The 19741-nt window shown below is 43.0% G+C and overlaps 1 protein-coding gene across 1 annotated transcript; it reads right to left on the reverse strand.

Annotated features, from left to right (window-relative positions):
• Positions 1 to 1092: 1092 nt before the first annotated feature.
• On the reverse strand, positions 1093 to 19475 carry rnf144aa (ring finger protein 144aa; the record flags this gene model as incomplete). Its single annotated transcript, XM_080012794.1, has 7 exons — positions 1093 to 1951; positions 3179 to 3268; positions 3826 to 3973; positions 11017 to 11233; positions 16746 to 16806; positions 18640 to 18744; positions 19341 to 19475. The coding sequence occupies 7 exons, from the start codon at positions 19473 to 19475 to the stop codon at positions 1820 to 1822; spliced, it is 888 nt and encodes a 295-aa protein (XP_079868920.1). The 3' UTR covers positions 1093 to 1819.
• Positions 19476 to 19741: the final 266 nt, after the last annotated feature.

Consider the following 19741-nt stretch of genomic DNA (forward strand, 5'->3'; position numbering starts at 1 on the left):
TCCCTCTGCTTCTTAAAAGGCTCCCACAAATAGCTCCAGACCCCCCCCCCCCCCCCCCCCCCCACCGAAAAATCTCATTTTAATTGAAAAAGGGACTCCAGGGTATGGCTATCAACAATGTGGCGTACACACATGACATCATTCAATCGTGTGGATTGGAATAAAGGGCTTCGCCAAACCGCAACATCGAATATTAAAGAAATATCTGAGGCTGATGTGCTTTCCCTGGGATAGTTCACACCAGATGGGATTCTTTTGTTTTTTGTTTTTTTTTGCTTTTGTTTCCATTTCTTTATAATGCACAGAGGGGGAAATGCCCTTTTTTTATTTGGATCTTTATCAATTTAAGGCCATTTACTTGACATTACCATTTGGCTGAAACCACCGACTGGGGTAAGAAATAAAAAATAACACTATTTTTTGAAAAACGACATCTATTTCCGCTTGTTTAAAAAGAAATAATATATAGAGGACGTAAAGTTAAACTAATAAAGCTGAGCTTTAACAGGAAAACATTAATTGTCCAGAAGCGTTAAAAAAAAAAAAAATCCCAGTCAATCACAACAACACTCTCCCAAAAGCAGAAATGAAGAAAATAGGAGTCGAATATTTGAGAAAATTAGACAACGTTGAGTGTGACCGCAGCTACTAAGGGAAGTTTTTCCTTTTTTTGGTGAAAAGCTGATGAAAGTATGTTAGAATAAAGCGCACGTGAGAATAAATCAGATAATTTACAACTAATAACCAACGAAATCAGGAAAAAAAAAAATGCATTTGTGATAAAAGCCAACAGCCCCAGATATCAAATCTCAAATCCTAAACATCGGCCTTTTATTTTCCTCCATTTCCTGCATTTGGGAAAGCGTTGACCTCCAGTCATGAAGACCTTAAAGAACTAAGATAAGAGCGGTAACTTTTGTTTTTTAATCTTTTTTTTTTTTTTTTTTACATCTATATCATAACCAAACAACAGTCTTCGAAAAAAAAAAAAACAATTTACGCTTTTATTTTGACACTACACCCCACCCCCACCCACCCAACACGTTTCCAAATCGAGAGGGTTATGAAACATTGACATCATCATGGAGGACAAGCTGTACAGTGACTCCACCTCTGGAAGAAAAAAAAAACTAAACAAAAAAACAGAAAAACTACCAAAAAAAGAAAGAAAAAGGTTCCAAAAGAAAGGGTGTGTGCAAACCGAGAGAAGCACCCGAAATGTGCGCGGTGACACTCCACTGCTACAGAGGGAAACAAAAGTATTAAAACCGCCGGCAAAAGCCTTTTTTAATAACAACAACAATAACAAAAAACGAAACCCACGAAACAGAGTGATGGAGATAGAAAGTGAAGACCAAGAGTTTGTTTTTGTTTTTCCTTTCTTTCCCCGTGTGAAGAAGTCCACGCGAGAGCACGGTTAAAAAGCATTTCAGAACCGTCGTACGTGTCCTCGCATCGCAAAACGAACTCCGGAGGGCACCTTGAGTTATGACATTCCCTGACCTTTGACCTCCTTGGGTGCCCCCCCCCCCCGCCCGCCCCCTTCTCTCTCTCTCTCTCTCGCACCTTAAAACCACGCAGCGCGATGGATCCCGAAGCGAGCCGGGGGAGGGGCCGCCGCCGCCGCCGCCGCGTCGCCCCCCGGCCTTTAAAAGAATGAAGCGCTTGAGGCCGGAGAGAGGACGGAAGGAAAGGAATGAAAGCTAAAAAAAAAACAAAATAACAAAAAAACAAACCAAAGATGGCCCCCCCGCTGTCCTCAGAGGGGCGCGGGTCGTAGGTCGTAGCCTTGGCGTCCCGAGACGGGGAGCGGGTGCGTTTAGGTGGGGAGCGGGTCGTCGTCGCCCTTGCTGCACTTGCACTTGCAGCAGAGGATGATGGGCGTGGCCAGGAGGAGGAAGGGGGAGGCCACCAGCAGGAGGAGGCCGAAGCCGGCGAATATCCCCACCACCTGGGGAGGGGTAGGGCACGGATGAGGCTACGAATAATTTCATATAACCCTAACCGCCAACCCCGACCCCGACCCCGACCCCGACCCGGACCCGACCCCGACCAAGTTATTCACCTTTAACATATAGCTTGAATTAGTAGAAAACCTATATATTTTTGGTTCTCTCAACTTAAAACGAGAAATGTGTAGACAAATAAAAATTAAAAAAAAAAAAGAATCAGTGCAGTACAGCTGGTTCACCACAGTGGGGTGCCAGACACCAACACGGCGTCGCGGCTACAGAAGGGACCAATAACATGCAGCCCCGCGCAACAGTGACTTGTGGCAGCGACCAAAACAAACATGCTGCACAAACATTCCTTTTTCTCCATGTTGAGAAAATCCACTCCTTATTCCCCCCCCCTAGCGCTATCTCTACGCCAATGTGCGCCCAAAACCCAAGCAGCTACATGGAGGGAGGATATTCGATCAAGGGAGACTCTGAGCCATTTCTATCAAAGCCAGATTGGCGCAGACACATCTTATGTATTTATGAGGGAGTCAGATGGATGTTGTTTTTTTTTTCCCCTCCAGATCTTGGGGGAGCACGGCTGATTTTGAGAGAGAGAGAGAGAGAGAGAGAGAGCGAGAGAGAGAGAGAGAGGAAACGCTATAGATGAAGCTGGCACCCGGCAGCAAGCTGAGCGGCGGCCATGTTCTCATGACTCAGTCTGCCCCACTGGGCAGCAGATGCCAGTGTGTACGCTAACGCTCTCAGCACAACAAGTATGGCTGAACAATGTGCTACCCTGGGAATAGAGCGACTTTGCCAGCTCCAAGTGACGCAAAGAAGGCGTGTTTGTCACAGCTTTTCGACGCGAGGATGTCATTTCGAGAGGCGGGATGGGAACTGTGGGGAGGAAACGTGGGAAACGACAATTTTTTTTCTTTTTTTGCACTATCCCCCCGTTCCCCCAAAGGTTCCAGAGCACACGATCTGGCAGCCGCTGTCCACGGCACCGCGATGACTGAGCTGCCCTTCCCTCGTTCTATTGTGAGAGTAATAACAGCCTGTCACCGCGGGTGTGAAGGAAAGAGAGAGACGGAAAGAAAGGAAGGGATGCACGTGTGCATGCACATGCTGCAGTGCAGAGGGAGTGCACAAGGGAAGAAGAAAGATTAAAAAAAAAAAAAAAAAAAACGAGAAGGAGGAGAGGGGAGGAGGACAGAGGGACGGGCGGCCCTCACCTGCGTTCTGTGCCAGATAACGGACGCCCTGGAGTGGCCCAGTTTGTTCCGACACGGCCCTTTGTCGTAGTGGATCAGCAGGAAGTCATCCTGTGCACACACACATGCATCAATAGGCGCGGACGGACAAACAGAAAGGGCAACATACACACAGCGATATCTATTAAGATGGACGGGTATGGGGCAGCTGCTCCAAGATAATTGCTTGTAAATGACCCGCGGGGCCCGGTGGAACGGTGCCGACGGGATTAGCGTTACATAATCACCACATCTTGGAAAAACAACAAACCTCATTCAATCTCAAATAAAACATGACATTATAAAACAAAGCAATAAAACATCCAATAAAACATGAATGTGCAGGCCAGCTTTTCAATCTCAAGGTTAAGACGCACAATGTGCTGGCCTGAAGAAGCCTACATAAACAGGGCCCGACAATAACAGTTGCCCATTTGCCCCCTTGTCAACCACTGGATTAGAACCACACAGGATCAGTCAATTATACAATGAGTCAAATTCGGCAACCCTTTTATCAGTCTTGGCAGCTAACAGCCGATGGTTGGGTTGCCGACTTAGGCAACTGCTTCTAAAAGTCAGCATCGGACCCTGTATTGAATATATCAAAGTGCATCAAAGTACAAACTCACGTCCAGAGACTCGAGACAGTACCAGCAGAAGGCGTGTTTGCAGTTCTTGCACATCATCTGGGCGCAGCCCTCGTCCCGCTCGATGTAAACTTTACATTTGGGGCAACGCTTGATCGGCGCGTTGTCCTCCTCGGTCTTATAGAACGGGCTGGAAGAGGACGAGACACAGGGAGACTGTCAACAGATGAAAGTTTGTTTTGCCCTCACCCAACAAACAGTGGAGTCAAAAAATTAATATTGAGGAAGGAAAAGCTCGGATGCAATAATGGATGCTTGAACAAAGCGCTTCGAACAAAGGGCTACGGCTAGGAACAGAGCGCTATGAATAAACGGCTAACAACGAAGCTCTACTATCAAAGCGTTACGAACAAAGCAATATGAACGAACCGAATGGTTATGAACGAAGCAGTACTAACAAAGCTCTACAAACAAATGGCTACAGCTACGAATGAAGCGCTACCAACGAATGGCTATGAACGAAGCGCTACGAACGAAGCGCCAGGAATGAAGGGCTACGGCTAATAACAAAGTGAAACGAACAGAGGGCTACGGATACGAAGGAAGCGCTACGAGCAAAGGGCTACTCGTCCATAAAGGGGTTGGAGACCTGTTGTTAACTGACACCCATTGACCTTTACCTCTGTAGGACTTCATTAAACCCCTCCATTCTCCCTCCTTTGGGTGTCAAACTCTATCTAGCCCTCCTTCCATTTCACCAAAGTGCTGACATCCCAGAGCGGGTGGCAATGCAGGTCCCTCTCCTAGCCGTCCCTCTCCTCCCGAGGTAGAAAACAAGCCCATTTGTTATCAGGCCAATTCTCCAGGTATTGATCGAGCCAAGTCAGAGTGAATTAAGTCTCGTTCCGTACGTCTCCAAAACCCAGTAAGCAGCACTTCTTTGGAGTTGCTCGGCTGGGGCAGAGAGCATGAATCCGTACTCTATTTGGTTTAGTTTGGGTTTGGTTGAAGCCTGCGGAGGAAGAATAGCCGTCTTGCTGCCTTGACGATGATGCCAGTATCATGGGACCAGGACAGGTCCACGCTGATGTGGACCCCAAGGAACCTGAAACTGCTAACTCTCTCAACTGCGGCCTGGTTTATGTGAATAAGCTCCACAATAAGTTCCTTTGTTTTGTTGACGTTGAGTTGGAGCTCGTTTTCCTTGCAGCTTGTTGTCATGGCACTCTCCTCTTTCTGTAGGCTGTCTTATCGTGACCAGTGATAAGGCCAATGACTGTGGTGTCGTCAGCAAATTTTATGACGAGTTGGAGCTGTGAGTGGCCACACAGTCGTGCGTTAACAGGGAGTACAGGAGTGGGCTGAGCACGGATCCCTGGGGGACTCCAGTGCTGGGAGTCAGTGCGGAGGAGGTGGTGGTGACCATCCGCACAGCCTGGGGTCTGCCCGTCAGGAAGTGCAGGATGATGAGCACAATGGTGTTCAATGCTGAACTATAATCAATGAACAGCATTCTCACAAATGTGTTCCTCTGGTCGAGGTGGGAGAGGGCAATGTGGAGGGCCTGTAGGTGAGCTGCAGTGGGTCCTAAATGTCAAGCAGTAAGGAGATGATGTAGGTTTTGACAAGCCCCCTGAAACACTTCATGATGACAAATGTGAGTGCTACGGGTCGGTAGTCATTTCAACAGAGGGCATTTGTTTTATTGGGAACAGGGACAATGGTGGTATTTTTAAAACATGTGGGGACTATTGACTGGAGAAGGGAGAGGTTGAAGATGTCTGAAAACATCCACCAGCTGGCCTGCACATGCCTTGAGTACTCTGCCGGGGATACCGTCAGGGCCAGGGGCCTTTAATCCTTTTTAGAGATTTACACACCTCTGCCCTCGATAATTCCAGTGGACAGCGGCCCTGGTCCATTTGCATATCCAAAGTAGGGGTGTTATCCTCAAAGCGTGCATAGAAGGTGTTCAGTTCATCTGGGAGAGATGCAGACACTTCCTCAACACTATTGGTTTTCCCTTTATAATCCGTGAGGGTTTTTAATCTTGTCCAAATGTTTTTGGTGTTGTACTTTGATGGTAGTTGTACTTTGTCCCTGTATCTTTTCTTTGCATTATTGATCGGCTTCCGGGGCGCATACCGGGATCCTCCCATATTCATTGAGATCCCCCGAGATGTAAGCGGCAGTCCAAGCTTTAAGCCTACCATCGACTTCCCGGTTTACCCACGACTTGTGGTTTGGGTGTGTTTGAACATTAACCCTTGGAACAACGTCGTTGATGCACTTGCTTATAAAACCAACAACTGATTTTGTGAATGTGTCAATGGTGATGAGTCTGATTGGTTGCACCGACGGTGGATGGTCCACATCACAGGCTTTTCCTTTTGAGTCTCTGTCTTTAGGCGGGGAACAGCAAAATCGAGGAGCGATTTGATTTGCTGAAAGGAGGTCGGGGGAGGGCATTAAATACTTCTCCCCTGACAGGGACGTGGACCTTCACCCAAGGGACTGAATGAAGAAAGGCATCAGAGGAGACAAATGGCTCTGTTTGTTATCTCAGGCTGAGATTGGACCAACTTCCCCCTCTCTTTCCCTGACTCTTCACCGGGAACCTGCATTATTTTGTTTGATCCAAACCTCCATGGAGAACACCTGGTCTCCTAGACCAGGCCATAAAATGCAAGACTCACCTGAACGGCTTTCATCTGAAATGGCTCGTTTGTGTCTAAGAAGCATTCGACAACTGAGCATTTAGGCTGGTCCTCCTCGAGTTTCGAACTTTCTTTATTATCATCACTTTATTATCATTATTTTATTTTTACATTTCAATTTCTTTCCTTTCAGTCTTTGTTTTGCTAAGGTTTGAGCGAAATTTAAATGTTACTAAACAAGCCTGCTCCAGCCCCAGATGGAGAACTGCATTTACTTATTTTTGTCATCAAAACTTGCTGTTTTTGCAAAGTTATATTATTTTATTTATTTTTTTGTTTTCTATCGATTCACGATCCCGAAATCCCGGTTGCTCACTGCAGCGAGCGACTACCCACTGACTCCACCTGGCCCAACAACTCAGGAGAGCTGCTAAACTCCTCACCATGACACTACGATCCGTAAGGCTTAAAGGATTCGAAATCTGCTTATGACACGCATTGATGTCGAATTTAATTAATAATAATTTATGACAAGTTAACAGCCGTAGTGCGTGCCTCATTTTATTATTCTAATGAGTGACATAACATCCTACCTCACTACTGTTTGAGTTTCACCATTTTTTAATCCTGCATTCATGCGTTTCTTTTCTTGATCATTTATTTTCTATTATTTTAGTTTTTTTCATATGTATCATATGTTTACTATTATTAAATTTATTCAACAGATTAAATCAAAATCAACAGAAATAAATCAATTGATTGGAAAGAAGTCGGTGTGCATGTTCCTTAAGAGATTAATACAGTGGTAAATGGTCGGACGAAAGATCCAATCCCTTCTGAGACTGATCAATTATAGTTTACTTGGTTTATATATATATTCTTTTGGTAATAAACAAGAGTAGTGCCCCATAAACAAAAGAATATGCTAATTCAATAATTAATAAACCATGTAATGCTATGTAAATTGATCCCCTTTTTCAACAAGTGCAATTTTAATTCTTAACATGGTGATAATGCTACACCTCCCCCTCGCTCAGATGGAATGTCCCTCTGGAACATTGGCCGATGCACGAATCAAGGGGTGTAGCCACGTCTCTGTGTAAACCATAACGTTCCAGTTCTTGATGTCACATTGAAAAGCCAAGATTCTTCCAAGATCATCCAGCTTGTTATCCATTGACTGGACATTCACTAGAAGAATGCTTGGAAGAGGAGACCTGTTTCCCTGCTTCCTCAGGCTCCAAGAGCCCCGCTCGCTTTCAGGGTCTTCTATGACGGTGCCGCCATGTTTTTTTCAGGTAACCCAAACAAAGGACAGTTCGTGATGGCTGTTGATCTTGATGAAAAATTTGCTTCCACTCTAGTTCTGATGTCTGAGATTGTTTGTCTATCATACTGTATAAGAGCACTTACATTTGTTAGAAAAGAACAAAGAAATGGCAACAAAAAACAAGTAAAACACGAAGTTGGAGAGGAGCTCGAAAGACCATATGGCGCCATCTTGTTCCAGTCATGTTCCTAAACGCCTACGGTTATGTTGTGTTAAGAAGGTACAAGTAAATAGACTTCACCAGCGTTGGAATGGACATGCCTTTCTGTGGAATAGCCAATGTCAATGGTGAAATCATATCCAATAGGGCAGAGATTTAACAGCTAACTAATCAAACGCCCTTTTTTCTGTAGCGACATTGTAGGTCCGTGCCGAGGCCACCTTCTTCAAAAACGGCAAAGAGGAAGGAGAAACGCCAAGAGCTGAGGATCAGATCAAGAGTCCAGGGAGTGAATTTTCCTTCAGACATGTGTATGGCCGGTATACATAGTTCAAATGCCAAGGGTTAGTGAGCTCTTAACCTCTTGAGCTAATAGGCTAGTCCTGCTGATCCCCACTCCCTCCGCTTTGGCCGTCCGAGCCTCGTCCGGGAGCTTGGCGTGGCTAATGAGGTTACTGGGGTAAGAATATATCACAAGGTGGACCAGGTGGACACATCGAAGGGCAGCCCTCTCAGGTTTCCCCGCCTCTCTGCCTCGGAGCTGAATCACTGTTTCCGTCTGAGCGATTAATAGGCCTTTCCTCAGACTGCTTCGTTGCAGTTCAGGACAGGGAGATTGTTTTATGGTCGGCCTATTACTTTGGGGCCGTAAGCCCTGGCGCGTGCCCAGAGAAACCCTGGCCGACATGAGGCGACCACACAGTCCACCAGGCGCGTTTTCGTCGAGATACAAGATGCAGCCGATAATCAATAAACATTTCCACGAATGTAGATGAATTCATTGTTTTCCCCAAATCTGAGGGCTTCCTACTTAGAATGTCTCTGTATGCAAAAGTCAATTACAGTGGTGTAAAACTGTAATAACTTACACTTTGGACACGTTAATAATAACATCATAATAATTAAGACCCATCATCCATTGTTATCCTTGCCTCTATTAGTGTGTACATATCTAAGTATGCTGTACAGAATATAGCAACCATACCATCTATTAGCCCCTGCCATGGCCTTTTCATTTAATTTATCCAGTATACTTTGTATATTGGGTTTTTTTTGGAATAGACTTTTTATGCTAATTGTCTGTACAGCAATGCCCTAACCCTTACCACGACAAATTCATTGTTTCTGAAAATGTACCTGGTCCAATAAACTGTTTCTGATTCTTTGCAAGTTTCAGTTCATTCATAGGAACACAATATTAACAGAGCTGGTTCAATGTGATTAATGGCTTATATTTCCATGCTCTCTGTGAATATATATTTTGTATCCAAGTTCTATATAGAAGTTCGCTCTAGGAGTGTGGAGTAGGAGTAATAATGTGTTACCTATTTAGCTTTTATAGTCTTTGTGAGTCATTGTGGAGCGTTTGATAATTATAGAAGGAACGTCTACTGTGTGTACTGTGTACGGTTTGCCAGGACAGCGCCAATGGAATTTAAACAGAAAACAAACTCTAACGATGGTTAGAAACAGAGTAATCTGTTTCTAACCACATTGCAAGCATGTGTATTAAATCATTTTGAATTCAAGTTACATTTTATGAAGAATCATACAGTATAACAGACAAATCAGTTACACCGGAGGGAAAATATTACCATTTTAAAGAGCAAAAGACAGAGGCTGAGTGAATAGAAAAACATGCATACTTTAGACTTTTTTGGCAGCTTCTTAACTCTTTTGTGAACATTGGCAATGGTTTTTTTGTGACTTTTTTGGTAACTTTGTTTATGTTTTTTCATTCGTTTTTTGGCAACTTCTTCACTTATTTTGTAACTTCTTTGGCAACTTCGTTCATATTTTTTTGTGACTTCAGGGCTAAACACTAACTTTAAAATAGTGGTTGCCAGGCTGGCAACTAGGCATCCGCTTTTGGTTGCCGCAACTGAAAATATGGTTGCCATTTTTAGACACCTCATATTTTGAGTAATTAAGAAGCTGCATTTATTCGTCTTCAGCTATGAAAATGTGACAAAATAATGTCTAAAAGGCTTTATTACAGTATCTAAACTAAATTCTTTGTCGTTTGTGTTTTATCTGATACTTGAATTTGAATCACAGAGGGGAAGAAACACAAGGCAAGACAGACAAGAGCTGTGATAACTCCTGTAGTCACGCTAAGCCTGTGTCTCCGTCTCTCTGTTACACCCACATGTTTATGCTCACCCCACAGACAATAAGAATCTCAATAGTCCTGTTTGACACCTCATTGTTAGCAATGGTAAATTCCAATTTGCATCTTTCCATTCAAAAGTAGCTCTCCACCCGAGGAGGTCTGAGGCATGCTCATTATTAATGCTGTCTGTCTACAAAGAACTTGTTATTTTATTGTAATGGCTATATGTTGACAAATTAACAAAAAAATATTACTAAAGATATTTCCTGTATATATTTTTTTATATTTAATTTTTTTTATTTTATTTTTAAGTACGACAGGTAGTTTTCATTTTTTTCTGTCCAGTTTTCACAAAAATGTCTTATCACACCTAGTTTGAGTATTTAACTGTAGTTTTAGTTAACTGCACAGGGACGCAAACACATGTACAGTGAAAAAGGTCTGACATATATTTATGGTGTAAGCAGACGGTTTTCCGAGTTCCAATGAACGCGTGACAGTTTTCGGAGCCTGTGAACGCAGCATTGCTTCCTGCTTGGAACGCTTTCAACCGGAGACTAGAGCCATGTCCACGTCTCGTTCATAGAAAATGCTAAAATTGGTTGCGGCACACCCCCCCCCCCGCTTCTCTGTCAGTTGAATCAATTAGCACATTCTTTTGTGATGTTGATTGTGAGTCAAACTTTTCACCCCAAAGTCGCACGAGGCACAATTGCGCACGTGAGTAAACGCGCCAACGCACGTGCAGCGTTCTGGTTCCAACTGTGATATCAATATTAAAATATCAACTAAAGCAACAAATGTATTTATTTTGGGGTGCATGCGGTCCGTATTTTTTACATAAAAAAAAAAAAAAATGGTGGCACAAAATGGTTGCCAATTGACTCAATTTGGTTTGAGGACAACTGGGCTAGTTGGGCTAGTTTTTTAATTCTTTTTTTTGACTTGAGTAACTTTTTAGCTCCTACTGTACCTGTTCTCCCCCGGCAGGAAGGAGGTAATGGGCAGGCTGTTTTCGGGGCAGGCCTGGCCCGGGTGCCAGTTGGCCTTGCAGGCCGAGCAGAACTCCAGGGCACAGACAGCACATTGGACCAGCTGCGGCAGCGGCGGCGAGTCGGTGTCCTTCAGCTGGCACACGGCCTGACAAGTGGAGGACGGGCACCATGTCCGGCACGGGTCCAACAGAACCTCTGTGGAGAGACATTTAAAAAATAAACTCTTTAATGCCAATGTTTGTGTCGTGCCTACTATTCACAGTAGAATGTACTTGCAGCCACAAAACTCAAGTAACTAACAAGGTTCGAAGTGAGATGCCAGGACAATGCTCACATTAGGATGAAGATAATAATAATAAACATAGGTGCAGGCATCAATACACGGGGTCCGGTTTAGTCATGTAAGGTACCTTTTACAGGTTTCCGAGGTTCTGTAAAAACACATCGTATTGCACTTACATCAATGGATGTTGTTCTTTGATTCATCAGTGGATGTTATTCATTTAAATGTCCCTCAGGCACGGTGCACGGGCACGGTGCACGAACACAGAACGAGTTAAGGTGGAGGTACACTTAAAAGGAAGTAGAGGTTTTGGACCAAAAAGACGTCTTCAGAACAAGCTAAGAAGAAATTGACGCGGCGATCAGGGTTCTTGCGGTGCTCTTGGCGCAGGCCCCCTGAGGCGTACTATGTCTTTGGTCTTTCTCTCGTTTTGAGACCTCCCCTTGTCACGATTGGCCCAAATGCTGTTGGCAGGGGACTTCAACCTCGCTTTCCGGGTCATTCAACCTCCTCCTTTTCTTGGGTCAACAAGCTTGTTTTTTTATTCTGGAGCCACAACATTTGGAGCGTGTTTTATATAAAACGTATCTCCTCAAATATCAACCGGTGCTAAGAGAGAGCGATCTTCGGTCCACTGTGTCTCCCAGCAAAAAAAAAAAAAAAAAAAAAAAAAAAAAAAAAAAGTGAGTTTATTTTAGACGGGCGTGGCACCCGGACGGCAGTTGAGGTAAAGTAGAGTTCTTACTGAGTATCCTGCTGACGGTGTTCTGGGACATTCCCCGGTGGTTCTAACGTCTTTTGTTCTCGCGGCCTTTTAAGTGTACCTCCTGAGTTCCCGTTAAACGTAGCGTCGGCTCGGCAGGGCTCCAGACTAACTTTTTTCCATCACCGTCCAGGAACGGCACCGAAAAACAATTCTAGCCGTCCTCAAACCATTTTCACAGTCCTAAATAATTATATATATTTTGCTCCATTCAAAGAAACTTTCAAAAGAAAATTTTGGATTTTTATTAAACGATAACTATAAGAACTGTAACTATAACCATAACATCCAGCGAGGTAGGGCTTTTTTCTTTCATGGCTAGTAGCAGAGAACAGCAGAATGACTGTAGTAAACATTAGCAATAATTAAAAGTTTTTGACATTCATGAAAACAATTCTTGAGGTTGTGCACTTGTTCAAAAGCCTCTGAGATGTTACACATTCACATCTCTACCTTCATAAAAATATTATATGTTAATGTCTGATAGTATCCGATACTTACTTATAGGTTTTTGCTTTGATATTCCCCTCTGGTGGGGAACACACACACACACACACTCTGTCTTTTGCTCACACACACACACACACACAAAAAGTTAGCGGTATTTGGCTTTCGGGTGAAATTTATGGAAAATGTAAAAAGTTCACGCTACAGTGATATTATATCATGGAAGTAGGGCATTTAAGAAAAAGCATGCAATGGTGATTTCCTCATCTCAAACTATTTATTGACACAAAAGCCAACAACAGTAGTGGGTATACCACAACAAAAAATCTACACGGCGACTCTACACGGCGACTCAGCTGATCCCATAGGTTTTCTATGGGATTCAGGTCTGGAGAAAGTGCAGGCCACTCCATTTGAGGTGCCCCAGTCTCCAGCAGCCATTCCCTAATGATGCCACCTCCATGAGCTGGAGCATTGTCGTCCATGAAGATGAAATGAGGCCTGTGTTGTTCAGGGGCACAATGACTGGATTAATGATGTTATTCAGGTAGTATGGGCTTGTCACTGTACCATTCACAAATTTTCTTCAGAGAACAGCACTGAGGCCAACTGGTCCCTCGTCCGGCGTAAGCGCTCCCTGGCCCGTGCAAGACGATGATGCCTGTGCCTGGTGGTGTGGTCAGGTGCCCTTGCAGGTCGTCTAGCATGCAGACCACGCTGATGTCAACAGTTTTGAATGGTCTGACGTGACACTTGGGTGCCTCTCACCTCCCTTAAATGTGCCTGGAGTTGAGTGGCATTCATCATCCGGTTCCGCAGGGCACTGTTCACAATGAAGCGCTCATCAGTGTGGGATGAGGCCAAAGGACGTCCACTTCTATGCCTTTCTGTGACTCTTCCAGTCACTGTATCTCTGTTGGAACCTGCTGATGACACTCTGTGACACTCTGAGCTCAGTGGCCACTTCCCTCTGAGAACATCCTGTTTGAAGCCTCGCAATGGTGAGGTACTGTTGATCAGTTGTTATGGTTCATCTTGGTCTCATGATGTCAAAATGTGAACAGCATGATGCAGAGGACTGTTTAAATACCAATTCTAATTGAACCAGGACATTTATTGGTCGATTCATGGATCAAACACCTGTTGTGAATTTTGCCGTTCAGCTCCTTGTTAGAGAACAGCAAGTTGTGCAAAAAGTACTGAAACATTGAACAGTTGGACATGTGCATTCAAAAGTTTAGAGAAGGTCAAATTAAGTTCACCTGTAAAGGTTATAGTGCATTTTAGGTTAATCCTGAAATTTCACCCGAAAGCCGAATATCCCTAACGTTTTGTGAGTAGTGTATATATATTATTTTTTATTTTTTTTGATAATGGTAATTCAACAACATTTATAAAAAAATTTAATATATTTGAATATTGCAATAAATTAAAAAAATCTGTGTTTCAATTAAACTAGTTCAATGATTTAATATCCTATTACAAATTAAATACAACCTCTTTAGGTAAGTTTTTATTATTATTATTATATATCATTTTTTTTACACAGGGTGCACCTTGGGAACCGGATCAAAGAGCAGCTTGTTAAAAGATAGTATGGTGTCACCACCAGTGCATTTTAAGCATGGCCCACTGGCCCTGGCGTCTCCCCCTCCCCTTCCCTTTTTTTGGCCGGCAGCCTCCATCCTGGCACATTGATGAGACGGCCGACTGCCTCCGTCCAGGGAGCAGCGTCCAAAACGCGAGGATTTCCAGGGCCAGCTCTCGCATGTTACATAAAAGGAAAACCTTGTGCATTCCTTCTCATGTGTTTCAGTGTGTTTTTGGGCAGGATGGCGTGTCGTTGGTATTTACTGTAGATGTTGGAGTCAGGTTGTGTCTATGTGTGGACACGGAGGTGGAAAGTAACTAGTTACAACTACTAGTCCTGTTTTTACCTGTAAAGGCACTTAATCGAGTAGAGTTAAAATTTGTTTTTCCTACTCAAGTAAGTATTGTACTTCACTATTGCCAAATTATTTTTAATATCAATCGACAGAGACTTTACATAGACTTCACGGAAACATTTAAAAAATGTGCCTTTCCAGAGCTATTCAAAGCAAAGTGTTTCTATGTGTTGAGGCTGGATGCAGCATTGTTAACTGTGTTGTGACAATTGCACAAAACAATGATTGGCTCTGGCTTTTGGCTTATTAATTCATTGTTTGTCTACATTATTTATAAATGAATCATATCTAAATGGGTCAACGGCTGTCAAGGATAACAAGTTATGACTTAGTATTATTTCAGTAAAACCAACTATATACTCTTGAGGTGTCATTTTCCTCATCACAATTTCTCCTAGTACTTAGGTACTTCAAATTAGAGTACAATCGATTAGATAGACACTTTTCCAAATGAAGTTAAAAAGAAATTTGGCAAAATAATTGTGACAAAAGTATACAATAAACCTACAAAAATAAAGAATAAGCCTCTGTGAATCATCTCTGCAGTGGAAGATGTATGGATTTAAGGATTTTCAGTACTCTCTCCATCTCTGTGTGTAAATATATATTTTTTTTAAACCACCCCTACATGAAAAGGACACGTGCCATAAAAGAGCTGCAGCAGGCCTGTAGCTATGTGTACACACACACACACACACACACACACACACACACACACACACACACACTGAATCAAACATTAGCTTCCCCTTCACTGAGATCCAGACTTTAGATCACAAGAGGAAACCGCAAAATAGCGGAAAACGGCACCAAATATATAGGTTGACATTAAAAAGTATATATATATATTCTTTAAAATGTAAATCATAAATATATATACACACATATATACATTAGAGGTGTGGAAATTTCTCGATTTGAAGATGCATCGCGATGCGGATGTGGACGATTTTGCATTTATGCAGTGATAGATCATAATCGGGAGATGGAAAAAGAAATAAGTCCGACATCAAAAAAATAAAATAAAATAAAATAAAATAAAACCCCGGACCCAACCATTCAACTTACGACAAGCTCTCTGACCAGCTCTGTATTATACCGAGGCCTGCGCGTCGTCTCAGCATCAAGCATCTCATCACCCTGAATCGCAATTGTGGCATCCGTGTCGATCACACACATTTTAGTATTTTTGATTGTGCATAATCTCCGGGTGCGTTGCAATGACATTTCACTTCATATATGTATGAACGTATGTATGGGACAAATAAACCTCTTTACTCTTAAATCTTTATTTACTGTACACACTATAAACACTATATATACTATATACACTACATGCACTATATATACACGATATATACTATATACAGTGTATACATCTCATCTTATCACCGTTCTCAGTCTCGTTCCCGCAGTCCGTCAGTATTCACTACACCAGCATTCACAATGGACCAGCCCCGTTACCATGAAATAACACCGGGTCCTCATTTATCGACCAATTCCCATGACGACCTGGTTGTAGGAATGGAACTTGGTCGTTAAGTGAGGAGTACCTGTATATCTAAATATGTTAAATATTATATTATATAAAAAGATGAGAAAAAATATAAAAGAACTAAATAAAATAAATGATAAGAGCTGCCTCCATCTGAGTCATTCAATTAAGCTGAGAGGCTCCCCTCCTCATGTATATCTGATGGAGCACTGTTAAACTTTCATGAGGACAGGGTCGGGTCGGGATCGGCAGTGAGAGGGGGCAAATGAGCCGCTTGGCCGCCCACTCCTAAACACCTGTCTGCCAACAAAACTCCATCCGCATTATTCATTATTTACAGTGCATAAACTGCGTCTGTGTTGACTGCTGGGCACACCAGGGTTTTTCCCATTGGGGTAGAGGATCCCAAAACATTCAGGGACAAGGAACGCAGATGACACTTGATCGTGATTTGGAACGACACCCAAACAGAAGCACTTAGACGGAAGGTGAAAAACGGGAAAAGCTCGGGAGAAAAAAATAAAAATAAAAAAATCGCTCGCTGTGAATGTACGAGAGGCCAGGAGACCCGGACAAACAGGAGAGGAAGGTCTGGGGGTTTGAGACCAGAGGGGGTGAAGATCAACGTTCCTAGGCAAAAAAAACGACTTCACTGATAGCTTTTCAACAATCCGTGCGGAGTCCCGGAAAAATCAACACATGTCCACAGAGGGAATACAAAATGAATTCGGAGAGCTGCGACACGGCCAGAGGTAACCTGGGATATGACTCACCTCTTTCGAACTGAAGCTTCTTGTACCTCTGCATCATCTCCGAGGCCACCATGCACTCAATCTGGAGATAGGGAAGGAAGGAGGGTATGATTTGTATAAGTCAGCGGCAATGATAATAATAATAATAACTGGGATTTATATAGCGCCTTTCACAAACCCGAGGACACTTTACAATAAAAAATAACAAGACAGGGTAGATAAATCAAAATGAATGAGGAACAGAAAAAAAAGAAGCCAAAAAGGGTCAGGGGCAGTAGGCCTCGTTGAACAGGTAGGTTTGGAGGAGGTTTGGCAATGGAAATTATTCATGCGGTGTCATGTCAAATTTTAATTGTAAGACAAGAATGCATCCGCGTATAAGCCTATAGACCCAAGATTCAATGAACCTGTGAAGGTTGAACTCCAAAGGTGGGGCAAAACAAAGTGTAAGAAAAAAAAATTATGTATGTATAATCTGAATCAGAAAAAAATAAAAAAAATTATACACACACACACACACACACACACACACACACACACACACACACACACACACACACACACACACACACACACACACACAAACATTATATGTACCCATTATGTGAGCAAAACGAAAAGAGCATTTGGGCTGCTGTAAATGAACAGTGGAACTAGTAGAGGGACAGAATTCCCAACTATTGCTCTCGGACTATTCCACAACTATTCCGGGACTATTCCATGACTATTCCACTGGCTCCCTGTATCTTCCCGCACCAAGTTCAAATCCTCGATGCTGGTCTTCAGGGCAGGTCACTGGATCTGCACCCAAACACACAGCATCAGGCATCAGGTCACAGCGCCGGCGGTGCCCAGCGGTTGACCGAGCTCCCCAGCTTGTCACGCTTTGCAGACGGACTCACAAGCTTCAAGAAACACCCGGAGACCCTGCTCTTCCAGGAACACCTGATCCTTAGCAATAACTGCTATAACTGTTATTTGTTGATGTTGACTCGTATTAAATTGTTGTATTGATATAATGAACTGACAACATACTTCTTATACTTATCATATTGCACTAACATACAAGAAAAAGTAAAAATAAATAAGTGCTAATGACACAGGTTTTATTCAGATTTCTTACAGCTATCTTGCACTTGTATATGGTTGAATTTAGAAACTTGTGTTCGTGCACCTAAATTTGAGCTTGCTCCAATGGTGGCTGTGTGCTTTGTTTCTGTCCTCTCATGGAAGTGGCTTTGGACAAAAGCTTCTGCTAAATGAAATGTAAACGTAATTACTATTCCATAACTATTCCACGACCATACCCTGACTATTCCAAGACGAATCCCTGATTATTCCATGATTTTTCAACAACTATTCAATAACTATTCCATGACTATTCCCTGAATATTTCCAGGCTATTGTCTTACTATTTGGCTACTATTCCACGACTGATGGATTAATTCCTGAGCCGTGCGGCCACGTGGCACTGCTCAGGCCTGTGCCTTCAGGCCTCCCTCCAGAAAACTGACTGGAGGACAGGCAAGTTCAAGGCAGCTACTCGGCCCTCAAATTGAGCCCCCCGAAAAAGACAGACAGAGAGATAGAAGGATAGACGGGCTGGAGGGCTGAGCTCTTACTCCGTTTAAACACCGGCAGATGACGCACAGTGGTCCTTGTAAACCACCACAGAGGTTGTTGTATCATCCCAAATGAGATTATATATATATATATATATAGATAGATAGATAGATATATTTTTTTAAGATTTCAAAACCTAGGAGGAGGCTGAGAACTTTGAATAACTGAGACTAATGATAATAATGAGAAGGTTTTAAAACACGGTAGCGAGACGCCATCTTTTTAATTTTAAACAAACAGAAAAACAGGAGCGTAAACTTCACTCCCGACCCAAATCAATGGTTTGATTTACCTCGTTCTCCTGTAAGTGTCCCCTTTTGGGACAGGCAGAGTCAGGACAGCTAATTGCGGTTTCAAGGCCCTCTTTGATCAGGAGTTCAACGTACTGCTTCAGGCACTGGAAGAGACGGACAAACACGAGCACAAGCACAAGCGCACACACACACACACACACACACACACACACACAAAATTGACCCATTTTAATAGCCAGTCAGTGGATTCAGATTAAACACTGGTAAAGGGTAAAAACTGTTTTTCTCTCCATTTCACCTCATTTAATGCGGAAGTGCTTGAAAAACAAAACAGTAGGGCTTTAGGGTGACCGCCCAGGACAAAAAAAAAAAAAAAAAAACAACCATATTGACAATCCGGAGGTGAGCATTGTGACACAATTAAGCATATTCTGGCAAATCCTCACTTATTAAACCATCCGGGCGGGAATAAAACCTACATTTTTGTAAACATTTCTATTGTGCTACGACCACAAAAGAAAAAGTCCAAAATCTTTACTCTGTTCTTAGTTTTTCCAAAGCCTACTGTATATTTCCAGATCTGATGTGGTTCTTAGTGACCGCTGGAGGCACTCCCATTTTATTTATTTACTTATTTTTTCTTTTAACAGATTTTAGTTGACAGGTCTCAAACCAGCAGGCGATTTCACATCCGTCCTTTGGTGTGAACTACACAAAGACTGCTCTTGGTCGCGCTCACCAGCGTGCAGAAGACACATTGGCACTGGGTGATGGTGGTCATCTGCTCCAGGGGGAACTCTCCAAGGCACAGCTTGCAGGACACCAGCGGGTCCAGGGCCAGGTCCCAGGTGGGCCGGTACCGTGCCGTCGTCATGCTCACACCGGGCTGGAGGGACGGATGGTTATTTAAGAATTATTTGAGCATTAAATGAATTCAACAGCAGTAACTCAAGAGAAATCATTGGCGGAGGACTGATTTTGGTCCTTGTCCCATCGTCACTTGATGACCCAAAACTGAAATTCAGTACGATATTTACCTATTTTTATCAAATGCATTTTACTTTATTGTTTTATTGCCTTCTATGTAATGTAAAACACTTCGAGTTGCATATTGTGCATGAAATGTGTTATACAACAAAA

The sequence above is a fragment of the Zeus faber genome (genome assembly GCF_960531495.2).
Source record: "Zeus faber genome assembly, chromosome: 13".
Lineage (NCBI taxonomy): Eukaryota > Metazoa > Chordata > Actinopteri > Zeiformes > Zeidae > Zeus > Zeus faber.